Source organism: Engystomops pustulosus, chromosome 10 (genome assembly GCF_040894005.1).
Source record: "Engystomops pustulosus chromosome 10, aEngPut4.maternal, whole genome shotgun sequence".
Taxonomy (NCBI): domain Eukaryota; kingdom Metazoa; phylum Chordata; class Amphibia; order Anura; family Leptodactylidae; genus Engystomops; species Engystomops pustulosus.
The window spans coordinates 47,416,018-47,436,814 of NC_092420.1; the positions used below are offsets into that span (position 1 = coordinate 47,416,018).

A 20,797-nucleotide genomic window follows, 5' to 3' on the forward strand; every position below is an offset into this window, starting at 1 on the left:
TTTTTGTGCATGAACATAATTTATGGGCTAAACAAAGAGAAAAAGAAAGAGAACCTTTACTTTGTTTTTATTCTCATTGAAGGCTAAAAGGGTTACCAAACTACCAAAAACTTATTTGCTGAGGCCCTTGCTAATAGGCTTATTAGTAAGGGTGAATTTAAGTTTATGCTTCCCCAGCATCCTGCCTTTGCAACCTTCTATGAGTTGCCAAAGATTCACAAGGGTCATCCACCTCTAAAAGGGAGGCTGATCATTTCTGGGATTAATAGCCCAGAACGTCAGTAGATAGTATCATAGTATCATAGTATATAAGGCTGGAAAAAGACGCAAGTCCATCAAATCCAACCTTTAAGAATTAAATAAATGTTTTTCCCTATAACCCGTGATATTTTTCCTCTCCAGAAAGGCATCCAGGCCTCTCTTGAATATGTACATAGAGTCCGCCATAACAACCTCCTGCGGCAGAGAGTTCCATAGTCTCACTGCTCTTACAGTAAAGAACCTTTGTCTATGTTGATGGTAAAATCGCCTCTCCTCTAGGCGCAGAGGATGCCCCCTTGTCCTGGTCACAGGCCTAGGTATAAAAAGATCTTTGGAGAGATCCTTGTACTGTCCGTTCAGGTATTTGTACATTGTAATGAGGTCTCCCCTCAGTCGTCTTTTTTCTAAACTGAATAATCCCAAATTTTTTAATCTGTCAGTGTATTCTAATCCCCCCATTCCCCTAATATTTCTGGTTGCTCTCCTCTGCACCCGTTCCAGCTCTACTATATCCTTTTTATACACTGGTGCCCAAAACTGTACACAATATTCCATGTGCGGTCTGACCAGGGATTTGGGGCAAAACTATGTCTTTATCATGAGAATCTATTCCTCTCTTGATACATCCCATAATTTTATTTGCTTTAGCAGCAGCCGCCTGGCTCTGGTCACTAAAATTAAGTTTACCATTCACCAATACCCCCAAGTCCTTTTCAGCTCCAGTTTTACTAAGTAATTGACCGTTTAGAACATAATTATACTTTTTGTTTCCATGGCTCAAGTGCATAACTTTACATTTATCTACATTAAACCTCATCAACCATTTCTCTGCCCACTGCTCAAGCTTCCACAAATCCCTCTGTAATGCTAAACTATCGACCTCAGTATTTATTACTTTACACAGCTTAGTATCATCTGCAAATATTGACTGTGTAAACCCACTACAAGGTCATTAATAAAAATATTCTATCACTAAGCCAATTACTTACCCAAATACACAGATTTTCTCCTATTCCCAGCAGTCTCGTTTTATATACCAACCTTTTATGTGGCACGGTGTCAAATGCCTTTGAAAAGTCCAGATACACAACATCCACAGCGTCTCCCAGATCCAGTCTTGAACTTACCTCCTCGTAGAAACCAATCAGATTAGTCTGACAGGACCGATCTCTCATAAACCCATGCTGACGCTGGGTTATAAGGTTGTGCACAGTGAGATACTCCAGGATAGCATATCTAACAAACCCCTCAAATATTTTCCCCACCACAGCAGTTAGACTCATGGGTCTGTAGTTTCCAGGATCGCTATTTTATCCTTTTTTGTATATTGGTACCACATTTGCTATGCGCCAGTCCTGTGGCACATAACCAGTTCTGTGGAAGATAACTCATGCAGAACCCGGGGGTGTATGCCATCTGGCCCCGGTGATTTATCTATCTTAGTGGTTGGGAGGCGGCGCCATACCTCTTCCTGGGTTATTCCTCATTGTGTCTTCCACCAGGGGATTTTCCTGGGTAAAGACAGTTGAGAAGGCGACATTCAGTAGATTGGCCCTTTCCTCATCTCCTTCCACCATGACCCCCATGTTATTTCTAAGGGGACCCACACTCTCTGTTTTTAGTTTCTTATCATTTATATACTTGAAAAATAATTTGGAATTATTTTTGCTCTCCCTGGCAATATTTCTCTCAGTCTCTATTTTTGCGGCCTTTATCTGCTTTTTACAGGATTTATTTTTCTCTCTATAATCCTGTAATGCCTCATCGCTACCTTCACGTTTTAGCACCTTAAACGCTTTATCTTTCTCGCTTATTGCTTTCCTTACAAGACTAGTTAGCCACATAGGCTTTTTCTTGTTCCTCTTATGCTTTTTCCCATAAGGTATGTGTTTCTCACAGGACTTTTTCAGAATATATGAGAAAAAGTCTCATTTTTGGGGGGGCTTTTGTCTTTGAGAACATTATCCCAGTCTATGCCTTTAAGGTCTTCTCTTAGTTGCTGAAAATTTGCCCTCCTGAAGTTTAGAGTGTTGGTTGCCCCTTCACTAACGCTCTTAGTAAAGCGTAATACAAAATCAATGATATTATGATCACTATTCCCCAGGTTCCCCCCAACCTGTAGTTTTGATACCCTATCAGGTCTGTTGGTAAGGATAAGGTCCTGCAGTGCCCCCCCTCTTGTTGGCTCCAGGACTAGTTGCGACAGGTAATTGTCTTTTGTTGTTGACAAGAACCTGTTGCCTTTGAAGGACCTGCAGGTTTCTGCCCCCCAGTCAATATCTGGGTAATTGAAGTCCCCCATGATAAGTACTTCACCATGCTTTGAAGCCACATCCAATTCACTTATCAGCATTTCCTCTGCTACCTCCATTATATTTGGAGCCTTATAACAAACCCCTAGTAATATTTTATTATTCTTTTTCCCTCCTCTTATCTCCTCCCATAGGGACTCCACATTTGCATTTGCGTTACTGATGTCATCTCGCAAGACAGGCTTGAGGCAAGAATTCACATATAAACAAACCCCTCCCCCTTTTTTATTTATATGATCCTTTCTAAAAAGACTATAACCATCTATAGTAACAGCCCAGTCATAGCTACTGTCCAGCCATGTCTCGCTGATACCCACTATATCATATTTCCGCTCCAACATCAAGAGTTCCAGTTCCTCCATTTTGTTTGTGAGGTTTCTGGCATTCGTGTACATACACTTTATATGGTTTTCCCTGTCCGTATTCCTTTTGTCCTTATTCCCCAATCTCATTCCAGCCCCCCTTCCTCCCCCATGGACTATGACTCTTTCCAGCTCTCTATCTACACTGTCTATTTGCCCTGCACAAGTGTAGTTGCCCTCCCCCCAGGTCTCTAGTTTAAACACTACTCCAACCTTCTAGCCATTTTTTCCCCCAAAACAGCTGCACCCTCCCCATTGAGGTGCAGCCCATCCCTACTGTAGAGCCTGTAGCCGACAGAAAAGTCAGCCCAGTTCTCCATGAACCCAAAACCCTCCTTCCTACACCAACTTTTGAGCCACTTATTTACCTCCCTGATCTCCCGCTGCCTTTCTGGTGTGGCACATGGTACAGGCAGTATTTCGGAGAAAACTACCTTTGAGGTCCTTGCCCTGAGCTTATGGCCTAAATCCCTGAAATCATTTTTAAGGACCTTCCACCTACCTCTTACTTTGTCATTAGTGCCAATGTGGACCATGACCGCTGGTTCCTCACCAGCCCCTCTGTCAACCCGATCCGCAACATGCCGAACCCGAGCACCCGGCAAACAACACACTGTTCGGTATGCACGGTCTTTGTGACATTGCCCTGTGTGTTCCCCTAATAATTGAATCTCCCACTAGATCAAGTACTAACACCTTTTGTGATGAGCCTCCCTTTATACACTAAGAATACCACAGATTTAGAATACTAAATTACAGGTTTAGGCCTTACTCTGTTATATGGGATGCTTCTCGCAAGTCTGGATGTTGAGGCTCTATACTCCTCCATTCTTTATGAACTTGGTTTGCGGGCGGTGCAGTTCTACCTAGAAGCCAGAGGCATCTAGTGTAGGGGTCATAATGAGCTCATACTGAGTTTTCTGAGGTTTGTCCTTGAGAGAAACTTCTCCATCAAGGGCCACATCTTCCACCATCACCAATGTACAGGCATGGGAAGTTTGGTGACCCCAACATATACTGTTCCTCAGCCTGTGTGAGGAAAATGTGATCTTCTCGGAGGAGATGTCCAGATGGCTATAGTCGGTGGCCCTTCTAGATGAGGTTCATCATCATGCCCTACTATTAGGGACATCTTTGGTGCAGAAGCTCCATGATTTTGTGGCTGCCGTGAATGAGATGGGGCTTCACTAGTGACATTTAGTCACTCTTTAATGGACCTTTCTAACATGCTCCATGGGGACGGTACCGTTCGGACAGGCAAAAACAGCCACTAGCAGCCTGTTAAGGTGAGAGAGCTGTCATCCATTGCCCCTTAAACGGGGCATTTTACGGGGGCAGTTTCTGCGTTTATGCCGTAACTGCAGTGATACAAAGGGCTATTCGTTCCAAGCAAGAGAAATGGAAAAACACTTTTTTAATAGGGGCTTCCCCAAATCAATTGTTAGAGTCCCTAGCTAGGGAGAAGAATAGAGCACAATTATTAGTCCAGAAACCAAAAGTAGGTGATGTGGGGATCACTAGACTTTTTTTTTTTAAAGAGTATTTATTTTTGCAATTTTTGAAATTTTATACAATTATAATAAACAAAACCAGAAAACAAGATTGTCTGTCACATATTTCCTTCCCCCCATTACAGGATTATTATACAACAGCCATGGTAACAGTCAGGTTCTTGCTGTGTTTCAAAACTACCTGAGGGATATTACACAGTAGATAACAGCAGGATAATGCAGCCAGACATCTTGATACAACACAAATAACTATTGACACATAGACAATCAGTCACACACACACACACACACATACCAGCACGCTCAGTCTCCTTCATCATGGAGAGGAGTGTATATCACATGTGATTATAAGGCAGTATGGGGAGTCGCGCACCATCTGGACCAGATGCGATCAAACATTCCTCATTGTGTCTTCCACCAGGGGATTTTCCTGGGTAAAGACAGTTGAGAAGGCGACATTCAGTAGATTGGCCCTTTCCTCATCTCCTTCCACCATGACCCCCATGTTATTTCTAAGGGGACCCACACTCTCTGTTTTTAGTTTCTTATCATTTATATACTTGAAAAATAATTTGGAATTATTTTTGCTCTCCCTGGCAATATTTCTCTCAGTCTCTATTTTTGCGGCCTTTATCTGCTTTTTACAGGATTTATTTTTCTCTCTATAATCCTGTAATGCCTCATCGCTACCTTCACGTTTTAGCACCTTAAACGCTTTATCTTTCTCGCTTATTGCTTTCCTTACAAGACTAGTTAGCCACATAGGCTTTTTCTTGTTCCTCTTATGCTTTTTCCCATAAGGTATGTGTTTCTCACAGGACTTTTTCAGAATATATGAGAAAAAGTCTCATTTTTGGGGGGGCTTTTGTCTTTGAGAACATTATCCCAGTCTATGCCTTTAAGGTCTTCCCTTAGTTGCTGAAAATTTGCCCTCCTGAAGTTTAGAGTGTTGGTTGCCCCTTCACTAACGCTCTTAGTAAAGCGTAATACAAAATCAATGATATTATGATCACTATTCCCCAGGTTCCCCCCAACCTGTAGTTTTGATACCCTATCAGGTCTGTTGGTAAGGATAAGGTCCTGCAGTGCCCCCCCTCTTGTTGGCTCCAGGACTAGTTGCGACAGGTAATTGTCTTTTGTTGTTGACAAGAACCTGTTGCCTTTGAAGGACCTGCAGGTTTCTGCCCCCCAGTCAATATCTGGGTAATTGAAGTCCCCCATGATAAGTACTTCACCATGCTTTGAAGCCACATCCAATTCACTTATCAGCATTTCCTCTGCTACCTCCATTATATTTGGAGCCTTATAACAAACCCCTAGTAATATTTTATTATTCTTTTTCCCTCCTCTTATCTCCTCCCATAGGGACTCCACATTTGCATTTGCGTTACTGATGTCATCTCGCAAGACAGGCTTGAGGCAAGAATTCACATATAAACAAACCCCTCCCCCTTTTTTATTTATATGATCCTTTCTAAAAAGACTATAACCATCTATAGTAACAGCCCAGTCATAGCTACTGTCCAGCCATGTCTCGCTGATACCCACTATATCATATTTCCGCTCCAACATCAAGAGTTCCAGTTCCTCCATTTTGTTTGTGAGGCTTCTGGCATTCGTGTACATACACTTTATATGGTTTTCCCTGTCCGTATTCCTTTTGTCCTTATTCCCCAATCTCATTCCAGCCCCCCTTCCTCCCCCATGGACTATGACTCTTTCCAGCTCTCTATCTACACTGTCTATTTGCCCTGCACAAGTGTAGTTGCCCTCCCCCCAGGTCTCTAGTTTAAACACTACTCCAACCTTCTAGCCATTTTTTCCCCCAAAACAGCTGCACCCTCCCCATTGAGGTGCAGCCCATCCCTACTGTAGAGCCTGTAGCCGACAGAAAAGTCAGCCCAGTTCTCCATGAACCCAAAACCCTCCTTCCTACACCAACTTTTGAGCCACTTATTTACCTCCCTGATCTCCCGCTGCCTTTCTGGTGTGGCACATGGTACAGGCAGTATTTCGGAGAAAACTACCTTTGAGGTCCTTGCCCTGAGCTTATGGCCTAAATCCCTGAAATCATTTTTAAGGACCTTCCACCTACCTCTTACTTTGTCATTAGTGCCAATGTGGACCATGACCGCTGGTTCCTCACCAGCCCCTCTGTCAACCCGATCCGCAACATGCCGAACCCGAGCACCCGGCAAACAACACACTGTTCGGTATGCACGGTCTTTGTGACATTGCCCTGTGTGTTCCCCTAATAATTGAATCTCCCACTAGATCAAGTACTAACACCTTTTGTGATGAGCCTCCCTTTATACACTAAGAATACCACAGATTTAGAATACTAAATTACAGGTTTAGGCCTTACTCTGTTATATGGGATGCTTCTCGCAAGTCTGGATGTTGAGGCTCTATACTCCTCCATTCTTTATGAACTTGGTTTGCGGGCGGTGCAGTTCTACCTAGAAGCCAGAGGCATCTAGTGTAGGGGTCATAATGAGCTCATACTGAGTTTTCTGAGGTTTGTCCTTGAGAGAAACTTCTCCATCAAGGGCCACATCTTCCACCATCACCAATGTACAGGCATGGGAAGTTTGGTGACCCCAACATATACTGTTCCTCAGCCTGTGTGAGGAAAATGTGATCTTCTCGGAGGAGATGTCCAGATGGCTATAGTCGGTGGCCCTTCTAGATGAGGTTCATCATCATGCCCTACTATTAGGGACATCTTTGGTGCAGAAGCTCCATGATTTTGTGGCTGCCGTGAATGAGATGGGGCTTCACTAGTGACATTTAGTCACTCTTTAATGGACCTTTCTAACATGCTCCATGGGGACGGTACCGTTCGGACAGGCAAAAACAGCCACTAGCAGCCTGTTAAGGTGAGAGAGCTGTCATCCATTGCCCCTTAAACGGGGCATTTTACGGGGGCAGTTTCTGCGTTTATGCCGTAACTGCAGTGATACAAAGGGCTATTCGTTCCAAGCAAGAGAAATGGAAAAACACTTTTTTAATAGGGGCTTCCCCAAATCAATTGTTAGAGTCCCTAGCTAGGGAGAAGAATAGAGCACAATTATTAGTCCAGAAACCAAAAGTAGGTGATGTGGGGATCACTAGACTTTTTTTTTTTAAAGAGTATTTATTTTTGCAATTTTTGAAATTTTATACAATTATAATAAACAAAACCAGAAAACAAGATTGTCTGTCACATATTTCCTTCCCCCCATTACAGGATTATTATACAACAGCCATGGTAACAGTCAGGTTCTTGCTGTGTTTCAAAACTACCTGAGGGATATTACACAGTAGATAACAGCAGGATAATGCAGCCAGACATCTTGATACAACACAAATAACTATTGACACATAGACAATCAGTCACACACACACACACACACACATACCAGCACGCTCAGTCTCCTTCATCATGGAGAGGAGTGTATATCACATGTGATTATAAGGCAGTATGGGGAGTCGCGCACCATCTGGACCAGATGCGATCAAACTTCTGGGGACACTTCCTGTTGGCATACAGGGACCGGTAGTGGGGAATGACACTGTTAATAAGTAGTATCCATCTTTTTAATGGAGGGGGCTCCTGGTCCTTCCAGGTCATCACCACCACTTTTCGGGCGTAGTATAATACAAACCTAAAGAAAATTTTATCATAGTGGCCATTGACAACTTCATTTATGATGCCGAGGAGACACACAGAGGGAGACAGTAATCGTGGGAAATCAAAGTGTAGATTTAGGAACTCCAGCACTTCGGACCAGAAGACATGAACCCTGGGGCAGGACCAGACACAATGCAGGAAGGATCCGACTTCAGCCTGACAGCGAAAGCAAAGATCATTGGGCATTGCTCCCATGCGGAATAATCTAGCAGGGGTGAAATATACTCGATGGAGGAATTTAGATTGGATCAGGAAGTCCCTCGCACTCACTACAGATGTGAAGTAGGACAGTTCGACCTCCCTCCAGTCATCATCCGACAGGTCAGGGATATCCTCACTCCAGCGTTCACGGGCTCTATCAAACGGTCTGGACTTTGGGGATCACTAGACATGTGGGCTCTTATGATGCACAAGGTTCTGCGGTCAAAAAGGCTCTCCATAAATAGTGGAGGATTCTTAGATCTAACAGGACATCAGAGACCACATCTCTGAAGTTACCAGGGTAACCTATTGGAGGGGAAGAAACTTAAGGGACTGACTGGTCCATAGTTATTCGGAAACAATATAACGCCCCATGATCTGGATGGGACGATCCCATCCTGGGATGAATAAATGTGGTAGTTGTAAGGCATGTTCTAACATCACTACTAGGCTAACCTTTTAGCAGTGTCAGTATGGGCATTGACTACACTATTAGGGATCATGTTACATCCCTTCTGGCAGCGGTTATTTACCCTGAATTATGTTGGCAAAACTATCTGCCAATTCAGAACCTCCATTAGGGATCATATAAGAGATATCAAGAAAAACAAAGACACCGTATTGAAATACATTTCTGGGACAATCACAATGGCAATTACAAATCTGTTCATTTGAAGCTATAGAGTGGGTCAGGCAACCCAGAAGAAGTGGGGACTTGGACAACCGTATGTTACGAAAGGAGACCCAATGGATTTTACGTATGGATTGTGCTGCGCTAGTGGGCGTGAATGATGTCTTGTCTTTTATCAGTTTTGTTGATATTGTGTTTCCCCATTTGAAACCACAATAACTTTGATCTGATGTTCTGCTTTGATCAATAGGTGTGGTTTTATATAAAAAAAAAAAATTGGCGTTCTGACAATGCCCTCATGATTGCCAAATTCTCATCTCTGTATGCAATTGATGAGGACTTATAGATTTTATTCATTTATTAACTTTGTGATGTTGTATCCTGCAGAGCATTTTGGGCCAATTCCCAATAATTTCTCTTTCAGTAATGCACCAATTTGTCTCTCTTTATCCAACCCCATCCTGATCACTTCCTAGGAAAAGCATGTTTTTTAGGCACAGGTCTTTGCCTGTTCCTTTTTATGCCTACCCCAACGATAGAGGGCACGCATATTAGAGAGCCGGACCATGGCGTTACTAATCTGTCACATGACCTAATCCCCAATTTACCATCTATTGAGGCGGCCATGGGTCATCCTGTTAGTGCTGGGGCCGCTTTGTTCCATCCTGGATATGCAGCTGTGCCTATTCACTCAGTGCTCTGTGACCCGGGATACAGCAATATGCCTTGGGGTACAGTTGCTATGCGCTTCTGGGTTGCTGTAGTTACAGAATGCTCCCATCATCAAAGGACTTGCCATGTGATGCATAACGAATCCTGTCCAATTACATGACCGATCAGTCACATGGCTGTAGAGGTTTTTTCCTCCCTGTGTTACTGTGGGTGGGTTTAGTTCGGGATTTGTAAAAGTTACAGGGGCAGGGCCTTTTGGGATTGGATGAGGGGATTGTGGGCACATGTGATGCGAGAGGAGGTTCCTGCTTAAATGCAAAGCTTCTTTTGCAGCTCGGTAACACTAATATAAGTGTGATGTAAACAACTAGACTATAATAGCCACAATTCCCTGAAAAGTACTGTATGAGTTTAAGAAACAAGATGGGAATTGTATTTAAACGGCTAGTAGTAACCAATTCTGAATAGTGAAATTTCAAAAAATATAGCTTTTATTTTTACATAATTATCTCACACTTGACAGACATTTACATACTATACCTTACAGCACGCATAGGTCTCCACCGCCAATGGATACATTAGGGGATAGCTTGTGCATTGCATGAACTGGAGACACATAAAAACAGTCCATTCTTGGAACATTGCACACATTTACTGTGCGGTTTTAAGTGTTTTTAAATGTCTGTCAATTGTGAGATAATTATGTAAAAATAAAAGCTATATTTTTTGAAATTTCACTATTCAGAATTGGTTACTACTAGCCGTTTAAATACAATTCCCATCTTTTTCTTAAACTCATACAGTACTTTTCAGGGAATTGTAGCTATTATAGTCTACTTGTTTACATCAAGTTTGTTTTAGGGGATCTCCGGTGTTACACCCATGTGATCCCATTTCTAGACGCAGTACACACAGTTGTTCACTGATTTAGAGTCTCACAATTTCAGAGAGATCTCACCATGGCGTTAGATATGAATGCCAGGGAAACATTATGGAATAGTCAAGTAGCATCTGTATTTTCTAGCGACAATGACAACAGTACAGACTCAGAATTTAAACACATTACAAAACAGTTGACTGACCTACAAAAAACATACATAAGGCCTACGTATACAAATATTCCCCTCTTGGGAAGTATAAGAGTCATTCAGAACTACTTGGGAGCAAGGTCTTACACAATGCTCTACCATCTTGATTCAAATGTTATTAACACATGATCGCAATTTGCTAAGTCAAATTAAGGAGAAATACAATTACTCCAATACAATTTACAAAATCAGGTCACACCGTTTCAGAATAAACTCAAAGAAACTTTAGAGAAGTATGAAAAAGAAATCAAAGAGGGAAAAAGAAATAAATTTAACAGAGACAGAGATGACTATCAATCCAAGAGAGAATATAAATGGATACACAAAGGCAATAGAAGAGGTACACGGAAAACTGTTCCATACAGACAAAATCCCGGTAAACAGAATATAGCAGAAGAACACACAGAATCAGCATCAAGCGATTTTTTATCCACGGATGTCAGCGATGCGGATACAGGCCCAGACAGGGTAAACACCCGCAAAAGAGGCCCCAAACACAGAGATACATCACCAGGACAAAAGTCAAGAAAGAGATATTATCGACGCTAAATGAACAACCAACCCTTTTGGACAATCTGGATGAGACAGAGAGACAGGTATTCACTGATCTGATGGAACTGCTGGAAGAGAATGAAGGAACACAGTTAACAAAAGTTCTGCAAGATGTACAAGAAATAAATTCTAATCCAATACGAGGAAACAACATCTCCAAAGATGAACAAAGAGCTATCACATCACTAAGAAAAAATGAAAAATTCATCATCAGAAATTCAGATAAAGGAGACTACCAGCAGACCCCACAGAAGTTTTCAAACACAAACTGGACCGCCTAATCTCAGAAGCATTGTCACAAAACATCATAACTAAAAAAGAAGCCACCTACTTAACAGTGGAGACTCCAATAATTCCAACATTTTACTTGGTCCCTAAAGTACACAAATCTTTAAAGCAACCTCCAGCCTCAAGTACTCAAATTGGACTTCTATGTACGTGATTCCATGCACCTTATAGAACAATTGGAAAACGTGAAAATTGATCAAGACACGCTCATTGCGGTAATGGATACCAATATAGCACATGAACTGGGGATGCAAGCGGTCACATACTTTCTACAAAATCAACCAACCCTGGAAAGCACCAAAGCAAAAATTCACAAATTGAGACGGGCTACATCAGAAAACGAGAGAAAGAAATGGGAAATCAAGGTGAACACAGCGACAAAGCACAAATCACAAGACACCAAAATCAAGCAATGAAAAAGCAGCCACTCACAATAAAAGAAAAAGAAGATTTTTTGGAAGCACAACCCACAAAAAATTTTTGGAAACCAGGTGTATAACTAACACTTTTTCACAAAAGACTCAAAGTTTATTCGAATGGCACCATGCAAGTGCAACCCATAGAAGGTACTTTATTGTTTTATAAACATATTTCTAATATATCATGTGCCCTACATTATACTTAATAATAATTCTTTATGCATTAATTTTTCATGTATTAATTTACAGAATATATTTAATGTGTAATCTTCACATATGCTCTTACATTTTATACGATCTTACAAACCAACACAGAGCACAAGTACAAGAACATGAAAAACCATTCAACATATGTCCATCAGTCACTACCCTCATGTAAAAAGATAATGCAACTATTTACACACCTTTGATGCAAGTTGCATCCCATAAGGATACTTTCCCCATCTTTCCACCCTGGCAAACAAACATGGCATTGCTACCAAGGCAACACACACGCGGGGGGGAGGGCCGGGGGTGTGTCGGTCGGGTCACATGAGGCGGACGCAAGCAGGAGGTGGAGGATTGTGTCCGTCTCGCGGGACTTCGACCGGCGCATGCGCGGTCAGCCCACACCGCAGCGCCAAACCATCACACACGGCCGACCCACGCCAGCAATCTACACAGGTGAGACCACCTTAACATAACATCCTCACATTTGAGGATAAATACTGCACCCACAGCATAAGTGTTTTTAAATGTCTGTCAAGTGTGAGATAATTATGTAAAAATAAAAGCTATATTTTTTGAAATTTCACTATTCAGAATTGGTTACTACTAGCCGTTTAAATACAATTCCCATCTTGTTTCTTCATAGTTTCATAGTTTCTACGGTTGAAAAAAGACACTTGTCCATCAAGTTCAACCAAGGAAGGGAAGGGATTTGATGAGGAAGGGATTTAGGGGAAACAATTCTATATAACATAACCATCTATGTTATTTAGGTGTAAAAAGGCATCTAAACCCTTCTTGAAGCTATCCGCTGTCCCTGCTGTGACCAGCGCCTGAGGCAGGCTATTCCACAGATTGACCGTTCTCATAGTAAAAAAGCCCTGTCGCCTCCGGTGATTAAACCTTGATTTCTCCAAACGGAGACAGTGCCCCCTCGTCTTTTGATTTGATCTAATCTGAAACAACTTCCCACCATATTCTTTGTATGGACCATTCATATATTTAAATAAATTAATCATGTCCCCTCGTAGTCGTCTCTTTTCCAGACTAAATAAATCTAGTTGTTTTAATCTTTCCTCATAACTGAGACCCTCCATACCCCTTATCATTTTTGTGGCTCTACGTTGAACACTCTCCAGCTCCAGGGCATCCTTTTTATGGACCGGTGCCCAGAACTGGACAGCATATTCCAGGTGTGGCCGAACCAGTGCCTTGTATAGTGGTAATATTACATCCCTATCACGAGAGTCCATACCACTTTTGATACATGACAAGATCCTACTGGCTTTAGAGGCAGCTGATTGACATTGCATGCTGTTATTCAATTTATGATCTACTAGTACCCCCAGGTCCTTCTCAACAAGGGACTCACCCAGATTTACTCCCCCAAGGACATATTTTGCCTTTGGATTATTGGCCCCCAGGTGCATAACCTTACATTTATCCACATTAAACCTCATTTGCCAAGTGGATGACCAAACATTCAGTTTGTCCAAGTCACCCTGCAGCCTATGAACATCCTCCATAGACTGTATTACACTACACAGTTTGGTGTCATCTGCAAAAATAGACACAGTGCTATTAATTCCTACCTCTATATCATTAATAAATATATTAAATAGTAGTGGGCCAAGCACAGAACCCTGAGGTACACCACTTATAACTGGTGACCATTCCGAGTAGGAATCATTGACCACAACTCTCTGGATACGATCCTTCAGCCAGTTTTCAATCCAATTGCAAATGATTTCTGCCAAACCAATAGCCCTAATTTTACCCATCAGGCGTCTATGAGGGACAGTGTCAAATGCCTTTGCAAAGTCCAAGAACACAATATCCACAGCTGCTCCTCCATCCAGGCATCTGCTAACCTCTTCATAAAAGCAGATAAGGTTAGTTTGACAACTTCTATTCTTAGTAAACCCATGCTGGCTGTCACTTATTATACTATTTGATGTCACATACTCCAGTATGTAGTCTTTTACTAACCCTTCCAATACTTTCCCCACAATGGAAGTTAAGCTTACAGGCCTGTAATTGCCAGGCAAAGTTCTAGAGCCCTTTTAATATATTGGCACCACATTTGCCTTGCGCCAGTCACTTGGCACCACACCAGACATTACAGAATCCCTGAAGATTTTAGCCAGCGGTACAGCAATAACAGAACTGAGTTCTTTAAGAACTCTGGGGTGTAACCCATCTGGTCCAGGAGCTTTGTACACATTGATTTTATTGAGCTTAGATTGGATAATGTCTACATTTAGCCAGCCTATCCATGACCCGCACTGACACCACCCAAGTCAGAAGTTCTCTCTTCTATTGTATAAACGGAGCTAAAAAACCTATTAAGTATCTCTGCCTTCTCCTGGTCCCCAGTCACCGATGCCCCATTTTCAGAATAAAGGGGTCCAACCTGTTGTGACCCATTTTTTTTTGCATTGATATACCTAAAAAATTTCTTGGGATTTGTTTTGCTATCTTTAGCTACCTGTCTTTCATTTTGTATTTTGGCTGATTTGATTTCTTTTTTACAGATTTTGGTAAGCTTTTTGTAAGTATTCTTAAACTCATACACTAATATAAGTGTGGAGGGAGCCCACGCTGCTATGTGTTGTAATGTAATCTTGTACTGCTGACCCCTGATGACAGTATTATGTACTAGAAACGTGTAGGGTCCGTTACCTCTGCAACACCCCTGCCAACATATAGGCAAGCGAGTTGTTGCAAATAGAATAGTTGCAGGGAGATCTCAGGTTATAGCAGCTGTAGATTCTGCCTGAACTTGCAATAGTTATAACCAATGATATGGCTGCATTATAAACTGAAGTGTGAGTGGAGAGGTTCTACCACCTGACCATGGGAGAGGATAAAACCCCTGGGTAGTGGGAGCACAGGGCTATTTACCACCAGCACATGGACTGAGTGAAGAGAGACTCCAATCCAGAGCTGCAGCTTCCACAGTTTGGACACAGCTCCATCCAAATTCTTCCAGCCTGCATCTACTACCAGGCTGGTACTTTATTCCTATTTTCAGAATCTACTGTTGACCATTTAGGCCCATTGCCTGCTACCTGTTTAATTAACCGTGAGTTAATTAGCACAATGTTGCCTCTGTCTGATCCCTCAATACGGCTCTCTACCACCATGGGCTCCCCATCCATTACCCAGGAACCTATGTTACAGACATTTAGGGGTTGCCCTAGGGAGAGCCAGTACCTCAGTCTCTCACTCTGTATTTTATGCACACACCACCTTCTGGAGAACTGCCAGGCTGTAGGACAACCCTCCGGTCCCATACCAAGCACTGTGACATCAGCGTGCGCCACAATAGTCAGCCACTCCAGTATTCTGGGCCCCGTCTGCCTCCAGGCCCCAAGAAAAGGCTAGGCCCCAGTGGGGGATGTTGCACCTACTTATTGTGGTGTTGTCTCACATTATTTGCAGTGAACTAATACAATACATTTTGGGTTCACCTGCAGGAGTGGCTACATGTGGCTGATAAACATCACTCCAAAGCTAAACTTTTTGCTTTTTATCTAGTGGAAAAAAGACACCACTAACACAGGGTATTGACCCATTTTAATATTTCTTTAAAGTCGCTGTGAATAAAAGTCACATTTTAAGCACCTTTCACAGACAAGCCCAATACTACTGTGAATCTATTTTTTGATTGTTAATTAGAGGTTTCATCCACACTCTATCTAGTAGTTAGCAGTGAATTGATTTGCATGCTTTAAGGGGTTGGTTGTGGATCACTTATGAGACCGGACATCTGGTTGAGCAGGTTGATCCATCCTTAAAAGCTTAGAACAAGAGAACTTCTCACCGCTAGGTGAACGGAAAGTTTGTTTAAGAGCCTCAATCCGTACTTTTAAGGAACTTCCCTAGACATAAGGGGGTTGTGGTTGGTCTCAGCTGTGTATCTCTTACGTTTATAAAATCTGGAGAGTAGCCCTCAATCAATCCTAGAACCGTGTTTCAGGAGAGCTCCTTTCTATGGTGGCTTAGTGGTTGCAGCACTAGGGCCCTGAGTTCGAGTCCCATCTAGGTCAACATCTGCAAAGAGTTTGTATGTTCTCTCCAGGTTTGCATGGGTTTCCTCCCACACTACAAAACATACTGGTATGTTGATTAGATTGTGAGCCCCATTGGGGACAGGGACTAATATGGCAAGCACTGTACAGCACAATCTGTGTGTGCTATATAAATAAAGAATTATTATTTGTATTTATAATAGAAGAGCCATGTTTGGTCTTCTGGCTTGCTAGGGGCCTGGCAGGATGCAATGACACTGTACAAACGTGTCATGACTTTTCATTGAGGAGTTCTGACACTTCATGGTTTTTTGACATCCAGGTAATCGACTCCGAAGGGAGGAACTCTGTGTGGGCAGGAAATATACAACAATGGGGTTAAGTTCTCCAGCAAGTATGATACCAGTAGCTCTAGTAGCTCCAGGTGAAGGTCATGTCAAACAAGGCCTGGGCATTGTATTGCCCAAGGGCCACATCCAGCTCTTTAACTAACTCTGTCTGGTCCATATGAGATCATTGAAAAATTTGGGCTCCCCTGCCCATCATTAAACACTGATGGAATTACGGTAGGTCCTCCATACTTCTATTTAATATTTTTTATGCTTTATCTACAGTTTTGTTTAATTTAGGGATATGTTATATACTGAATACAGTGTATAGTTATTGGTTAGAACTGAGTTAAGAAGTATATAAGTCGGGACCTCTAAAACCATTCCAATTTCTTATGTGGCCCAATGGGAAAATTAATTGCCCACCCCTGTGCAGGAAGAAACCTGTAACCCAAAATCCAAATCATAAAATTCATCTGCATCAATGCCTTATTGTGTATCCAGTCAGTCAACCTTTTATTTCTCTGAAGTTTTCACTGATGTAACAGAGACAGGGCAGACAGCAATTGAGGACAGTAAAGTACCAGGAGTAGTGGGGCTCCCAGGTAAAGCCACATTGCAAGATCTGTCCTGTGCACAACCTTTTAAATTAACAATTAGGTGGGCACAACGCAATGTATGTGTAGATGTACAGGCCTTTTCATGATGCTTTGATCTAAAGCAAGCTGCAGTAAAAGCTGTAGCTCTTTTCCAGTCACCTTTTATTTTGTGTGTTTATGAGCATTTTTCCGGCTTGTTGTTAGAATAATAAAAAATGACTCATTGATTTAATATGAGAATTATTTACTGCCAAAACATTGCAGAAAAGACCATAATACGATTGTAGTTCTTTACAGATTTACAGGTGGTATACAATCTAGACATATTGCAAAAAAAATGGGACCAAAAGTGTACGATAATTTGAATTATAATCCAAAAAATATGTATTTCTTTAATTTGATATAGTGATTGTAAATTGTGTGAATAAAAATAAATATAATTCCAAATGTTACACGTTGTGCAGAAATGTGTTTTTGTTTTTTTCTAATAAATAGTTTACCGTTGTTCAGCATAGATTAGCATTCAGAGTAAGAAGCCAGGTATTTTTATTGATAATATGATGTACTACTATAGTCGTAGCCACCTCCAGTGTCCTTTTATTCTTTGCACTTATACCAGTCTTTTGTAGTTTTCTGCTCAGCGCCAGGTGGGGGTTTTACTGCTACCTTGCTTGACATATTTATATTGTAGTATTTATCTAAAAAACAAATATAATACAACATTAAATGTTAATTGTGAGGTAAAGATAATGACACACTGTCTGTTGAATTGTTAAAAGAATATTCTTCATGAATAAGAAGTCTAGATAAAAGAAACACAAACCAACTAAACATATATCCTCAATAATTATACTGCAAATATGTAATAATCACCTTTAGTGAAGGTGTAATAGTCAAAGCCATCCTGCTTTGCATGGTTAGGTAATGATATAGCAGAGATAATGTTATTTGGAACACCCCTCCAGGTTGCGCTTACTAAAGTCTGCTCATGAAGAACACCTAGAGAAATGAAAAAACTATAAGTTACATGTTTGTGTATGTTATTAATTTATATATGTATATATTTACATAACTAAGGCTCCATTCACACTTCCGTGTGAGCAGCCAAGAGCTGCAAGCCAGGTGGAGAAGGAAGTGTCGAATTCTTCTCACTCCTCCCCTCTCCATAGGGGGCAGTGCAGTCACAAATCTGTGTAGGAATAAAACTTGCCCTATGTTTTCAGGCTCAAACACGGTGCAGGGCCCGTGTGAGCTAGCTGCAGTTTTTACAGCTAGTTTGCAGCCATCGTAGACTTGTGAATGGAGCTGTATGGGGATTCAAGAAAGTCATATAACTACAAGCATTTAACAGTATTCACATACAGGCACTGTGACTGTGGTATTCTAATATTTGTTAGCGTGGCTTCCTTCTTTATAAAATCAACTAAAATTATAATAATAAGCCAGAAGGGCACAGGGGGGTGTTACCAAAGCCCCATTGTGTTGTAGCTTCACAGGCTGTTACAGTGTGAAAGGAGAACTTTCCCTCCCACTGTGTGCAGACACTTCCTCTGCTGCAAAGAGATATATTAAGCTGAGGTAGAGGGAAAGTTTTGGGAGAGCAAGGCGGAGAGGAATACAGTGGTACAGCCTGGGAAACCAAAGCTTGGTAGGTTGTCTCTGGTAACAACAGTCTTTCTGGCACATTTGCATAAGTTTCAAAGTTGATTTTAGAAGGAAGAAGGCCATGGATTTTAAATATATGAAGATTTCCATAGTCATCATTCCTGGGTCTATGCGTAAGTCTCACTGGTTTATCATTTTGATGGAGATTTCCTTCACAAACTATCAAAATTAATATGAAAACATAAAGATTTTATACAAGACTAAGTTCCAAGGACATGGAACACACATGTTTGATTTTTTCACTCATTCATTTAGGGCTGTATTTGTGTATATTGCAATCCAAGGAAATTACCTAGAGGCTGCTGTACAGTAGTGTATGTCCTATGTATCTGGATCCGATGTCTCACTATATCACGTGGAAAACGATACCTTACTGTTTGAACTTTTTGTGAGTAAATAGGATATTGTATGCTAGGACGCTTCTTCTTTGTGCATTTTTTGGCTTGTTCCTGCCGAAATGTGTATTTTTGAACATAACCACCTATAAGTAAAGTAAAATTATTAATGGACAAGACTATAAACTCCAAACCAAAATAGTTTTTCAAATGGACATATGGACATCTTTTTCTTGTTTTATATACTTTGAGATCTACAATTTATAGATGTGATTAAAACAGATGACATGTATGTAAAATGACAGTGTTTAAAGGGAATCTGTCAACAGAAATTGGCCTAATAACTATTACCTTTATGTTATCTAGAAGCTTAACACCTTCCAAAACATGTATCTTTCATGGTCCAGCATGGTTTCTTCATCCAGAAAATGAACTTTGAAGTGAGATGTAAATTGGTTGTATAAAGTCAAAGAGGTGGAGAGTTATTTAACCCTTTCAGGACCTGGCCCTTTTTTGTTTTTTCATTTTCATTTTGTACTCCTCAAGATGATCAAAAATCCATAACTTTTTTATTTTTCCATGTACAGAGCTGTGTGACGGCTTATTTTCTGCGTAACAAATTGCACTTCATAGTGATGGTATTGAATATTCCATGCCGTGTACTAGGAAGCGGAAAAAAAATTCCAAATGCAGTGAAATTGGTAAAAAACCGCATTTGTGCCGTCTTCTTGTGGGCTTGGATCTTACGGATTTCACTGTGCACCCCAAATGACATGTCTACTTTATTCTTTGGGTCTGTGCGATTACGGGGATACCAAATTTATATAGGTTTTATAATATTTTCATACATTTAAAAAAATTAAAACCTCCTGTACAAAATTTTTTTGGGGGATTTTGCCATCTTCTGGTGCTAATAACTTTTTTATACTTTGGTCTACTGAGCTGTGGGTGGTGTCGTTTTTTGCGGATTTTGATGACGTTTACAATGTTATCAATTTTAGGACTGTTCGACCTTGTGATCACTTTTTATAGAATTTTTTAATTTTTTTAAATGACAAAAAAGTGCCATTTTCAACTTTGGGCGCGATTTTCCGTTACGGGATTAAACGCAGTGAAAAACCGTTATCATATTTTGATAGGGCATTTTCGGACGCGGCGATACCTAATGTGTTTATGATTTTTACTGTTTATTTATATTTATATCAGTTCTAGGGAAAGGGGGGTGATTTGAGTTTTTAGGGTTTTTTATTATAATTTTTTTTTTTTAACTTTTTTTTTATTTTTTATTTTTACTACTTTTCAGACTCCCTAGGGTACTTTAACCCTAGGGTGTCTGCACGATCCTATCATATACTGCCATACTACTGTATGGCAGTATATGGGGATTTTACTACTCATACATTACAATGTGCTGATAGCACATTGTAATGCATGGGTTAACCCGAAGTAGCCTCGGGTCTTCGTGAGACCCGAGGTTACCATGGCGACGGATCGCTGCTCCCCGATGACGTCACGGGGAGCGGCGATCCTCGAAAAGCATTGCCGGCGGCGTTCGAGGTGAAAACACCCGCGTTTGGTGCGAGCACCGATCGCGGGTGTTACCGGTAAGCCTTTGCAGCAATATGCAGCAAAGACTTACCGGCTATGGAGAGGGCTCA

General features: G+C 41.2%; 1 protein-coding gene across 28 annotated transcripts in view; it reads right to left on the minus strand.

Annotated features, from left to right (window-relative positions):
• Positions 1–17,366: 17,366 nt before the first annotated feature.
• PRG4 (proteoglycan 4) overlaps positions 17,367–20,797 on the minus strand; it is a 138,805-nt gene continuing 135,374 nt past the window's right edge. For all 28 annotated transcript variants that reach the window (XM_072128211.1, XM_072128208.1, XM_072128214.1 and 25 more), the window contains 3 exons: positions 19,097–19,285; positions 18,013–18,138; positions 17,367–17,837 (listed from right to left, as the gene is read on the minus strand). In XM_072128211.1, the coding sequence (XP_071984312.1) occupies positions 17,737–17,837; positions 18,013–18,138; positions 19,097–19,285 (416 nt within the window). In that variant the 3' untranslated portion in view covers positions 17,367–17,736. The remainder of the gene's footprint in view (positions 17,838–18,012; positions 18,139–19,096; positions 19,286–20,797) is intronic.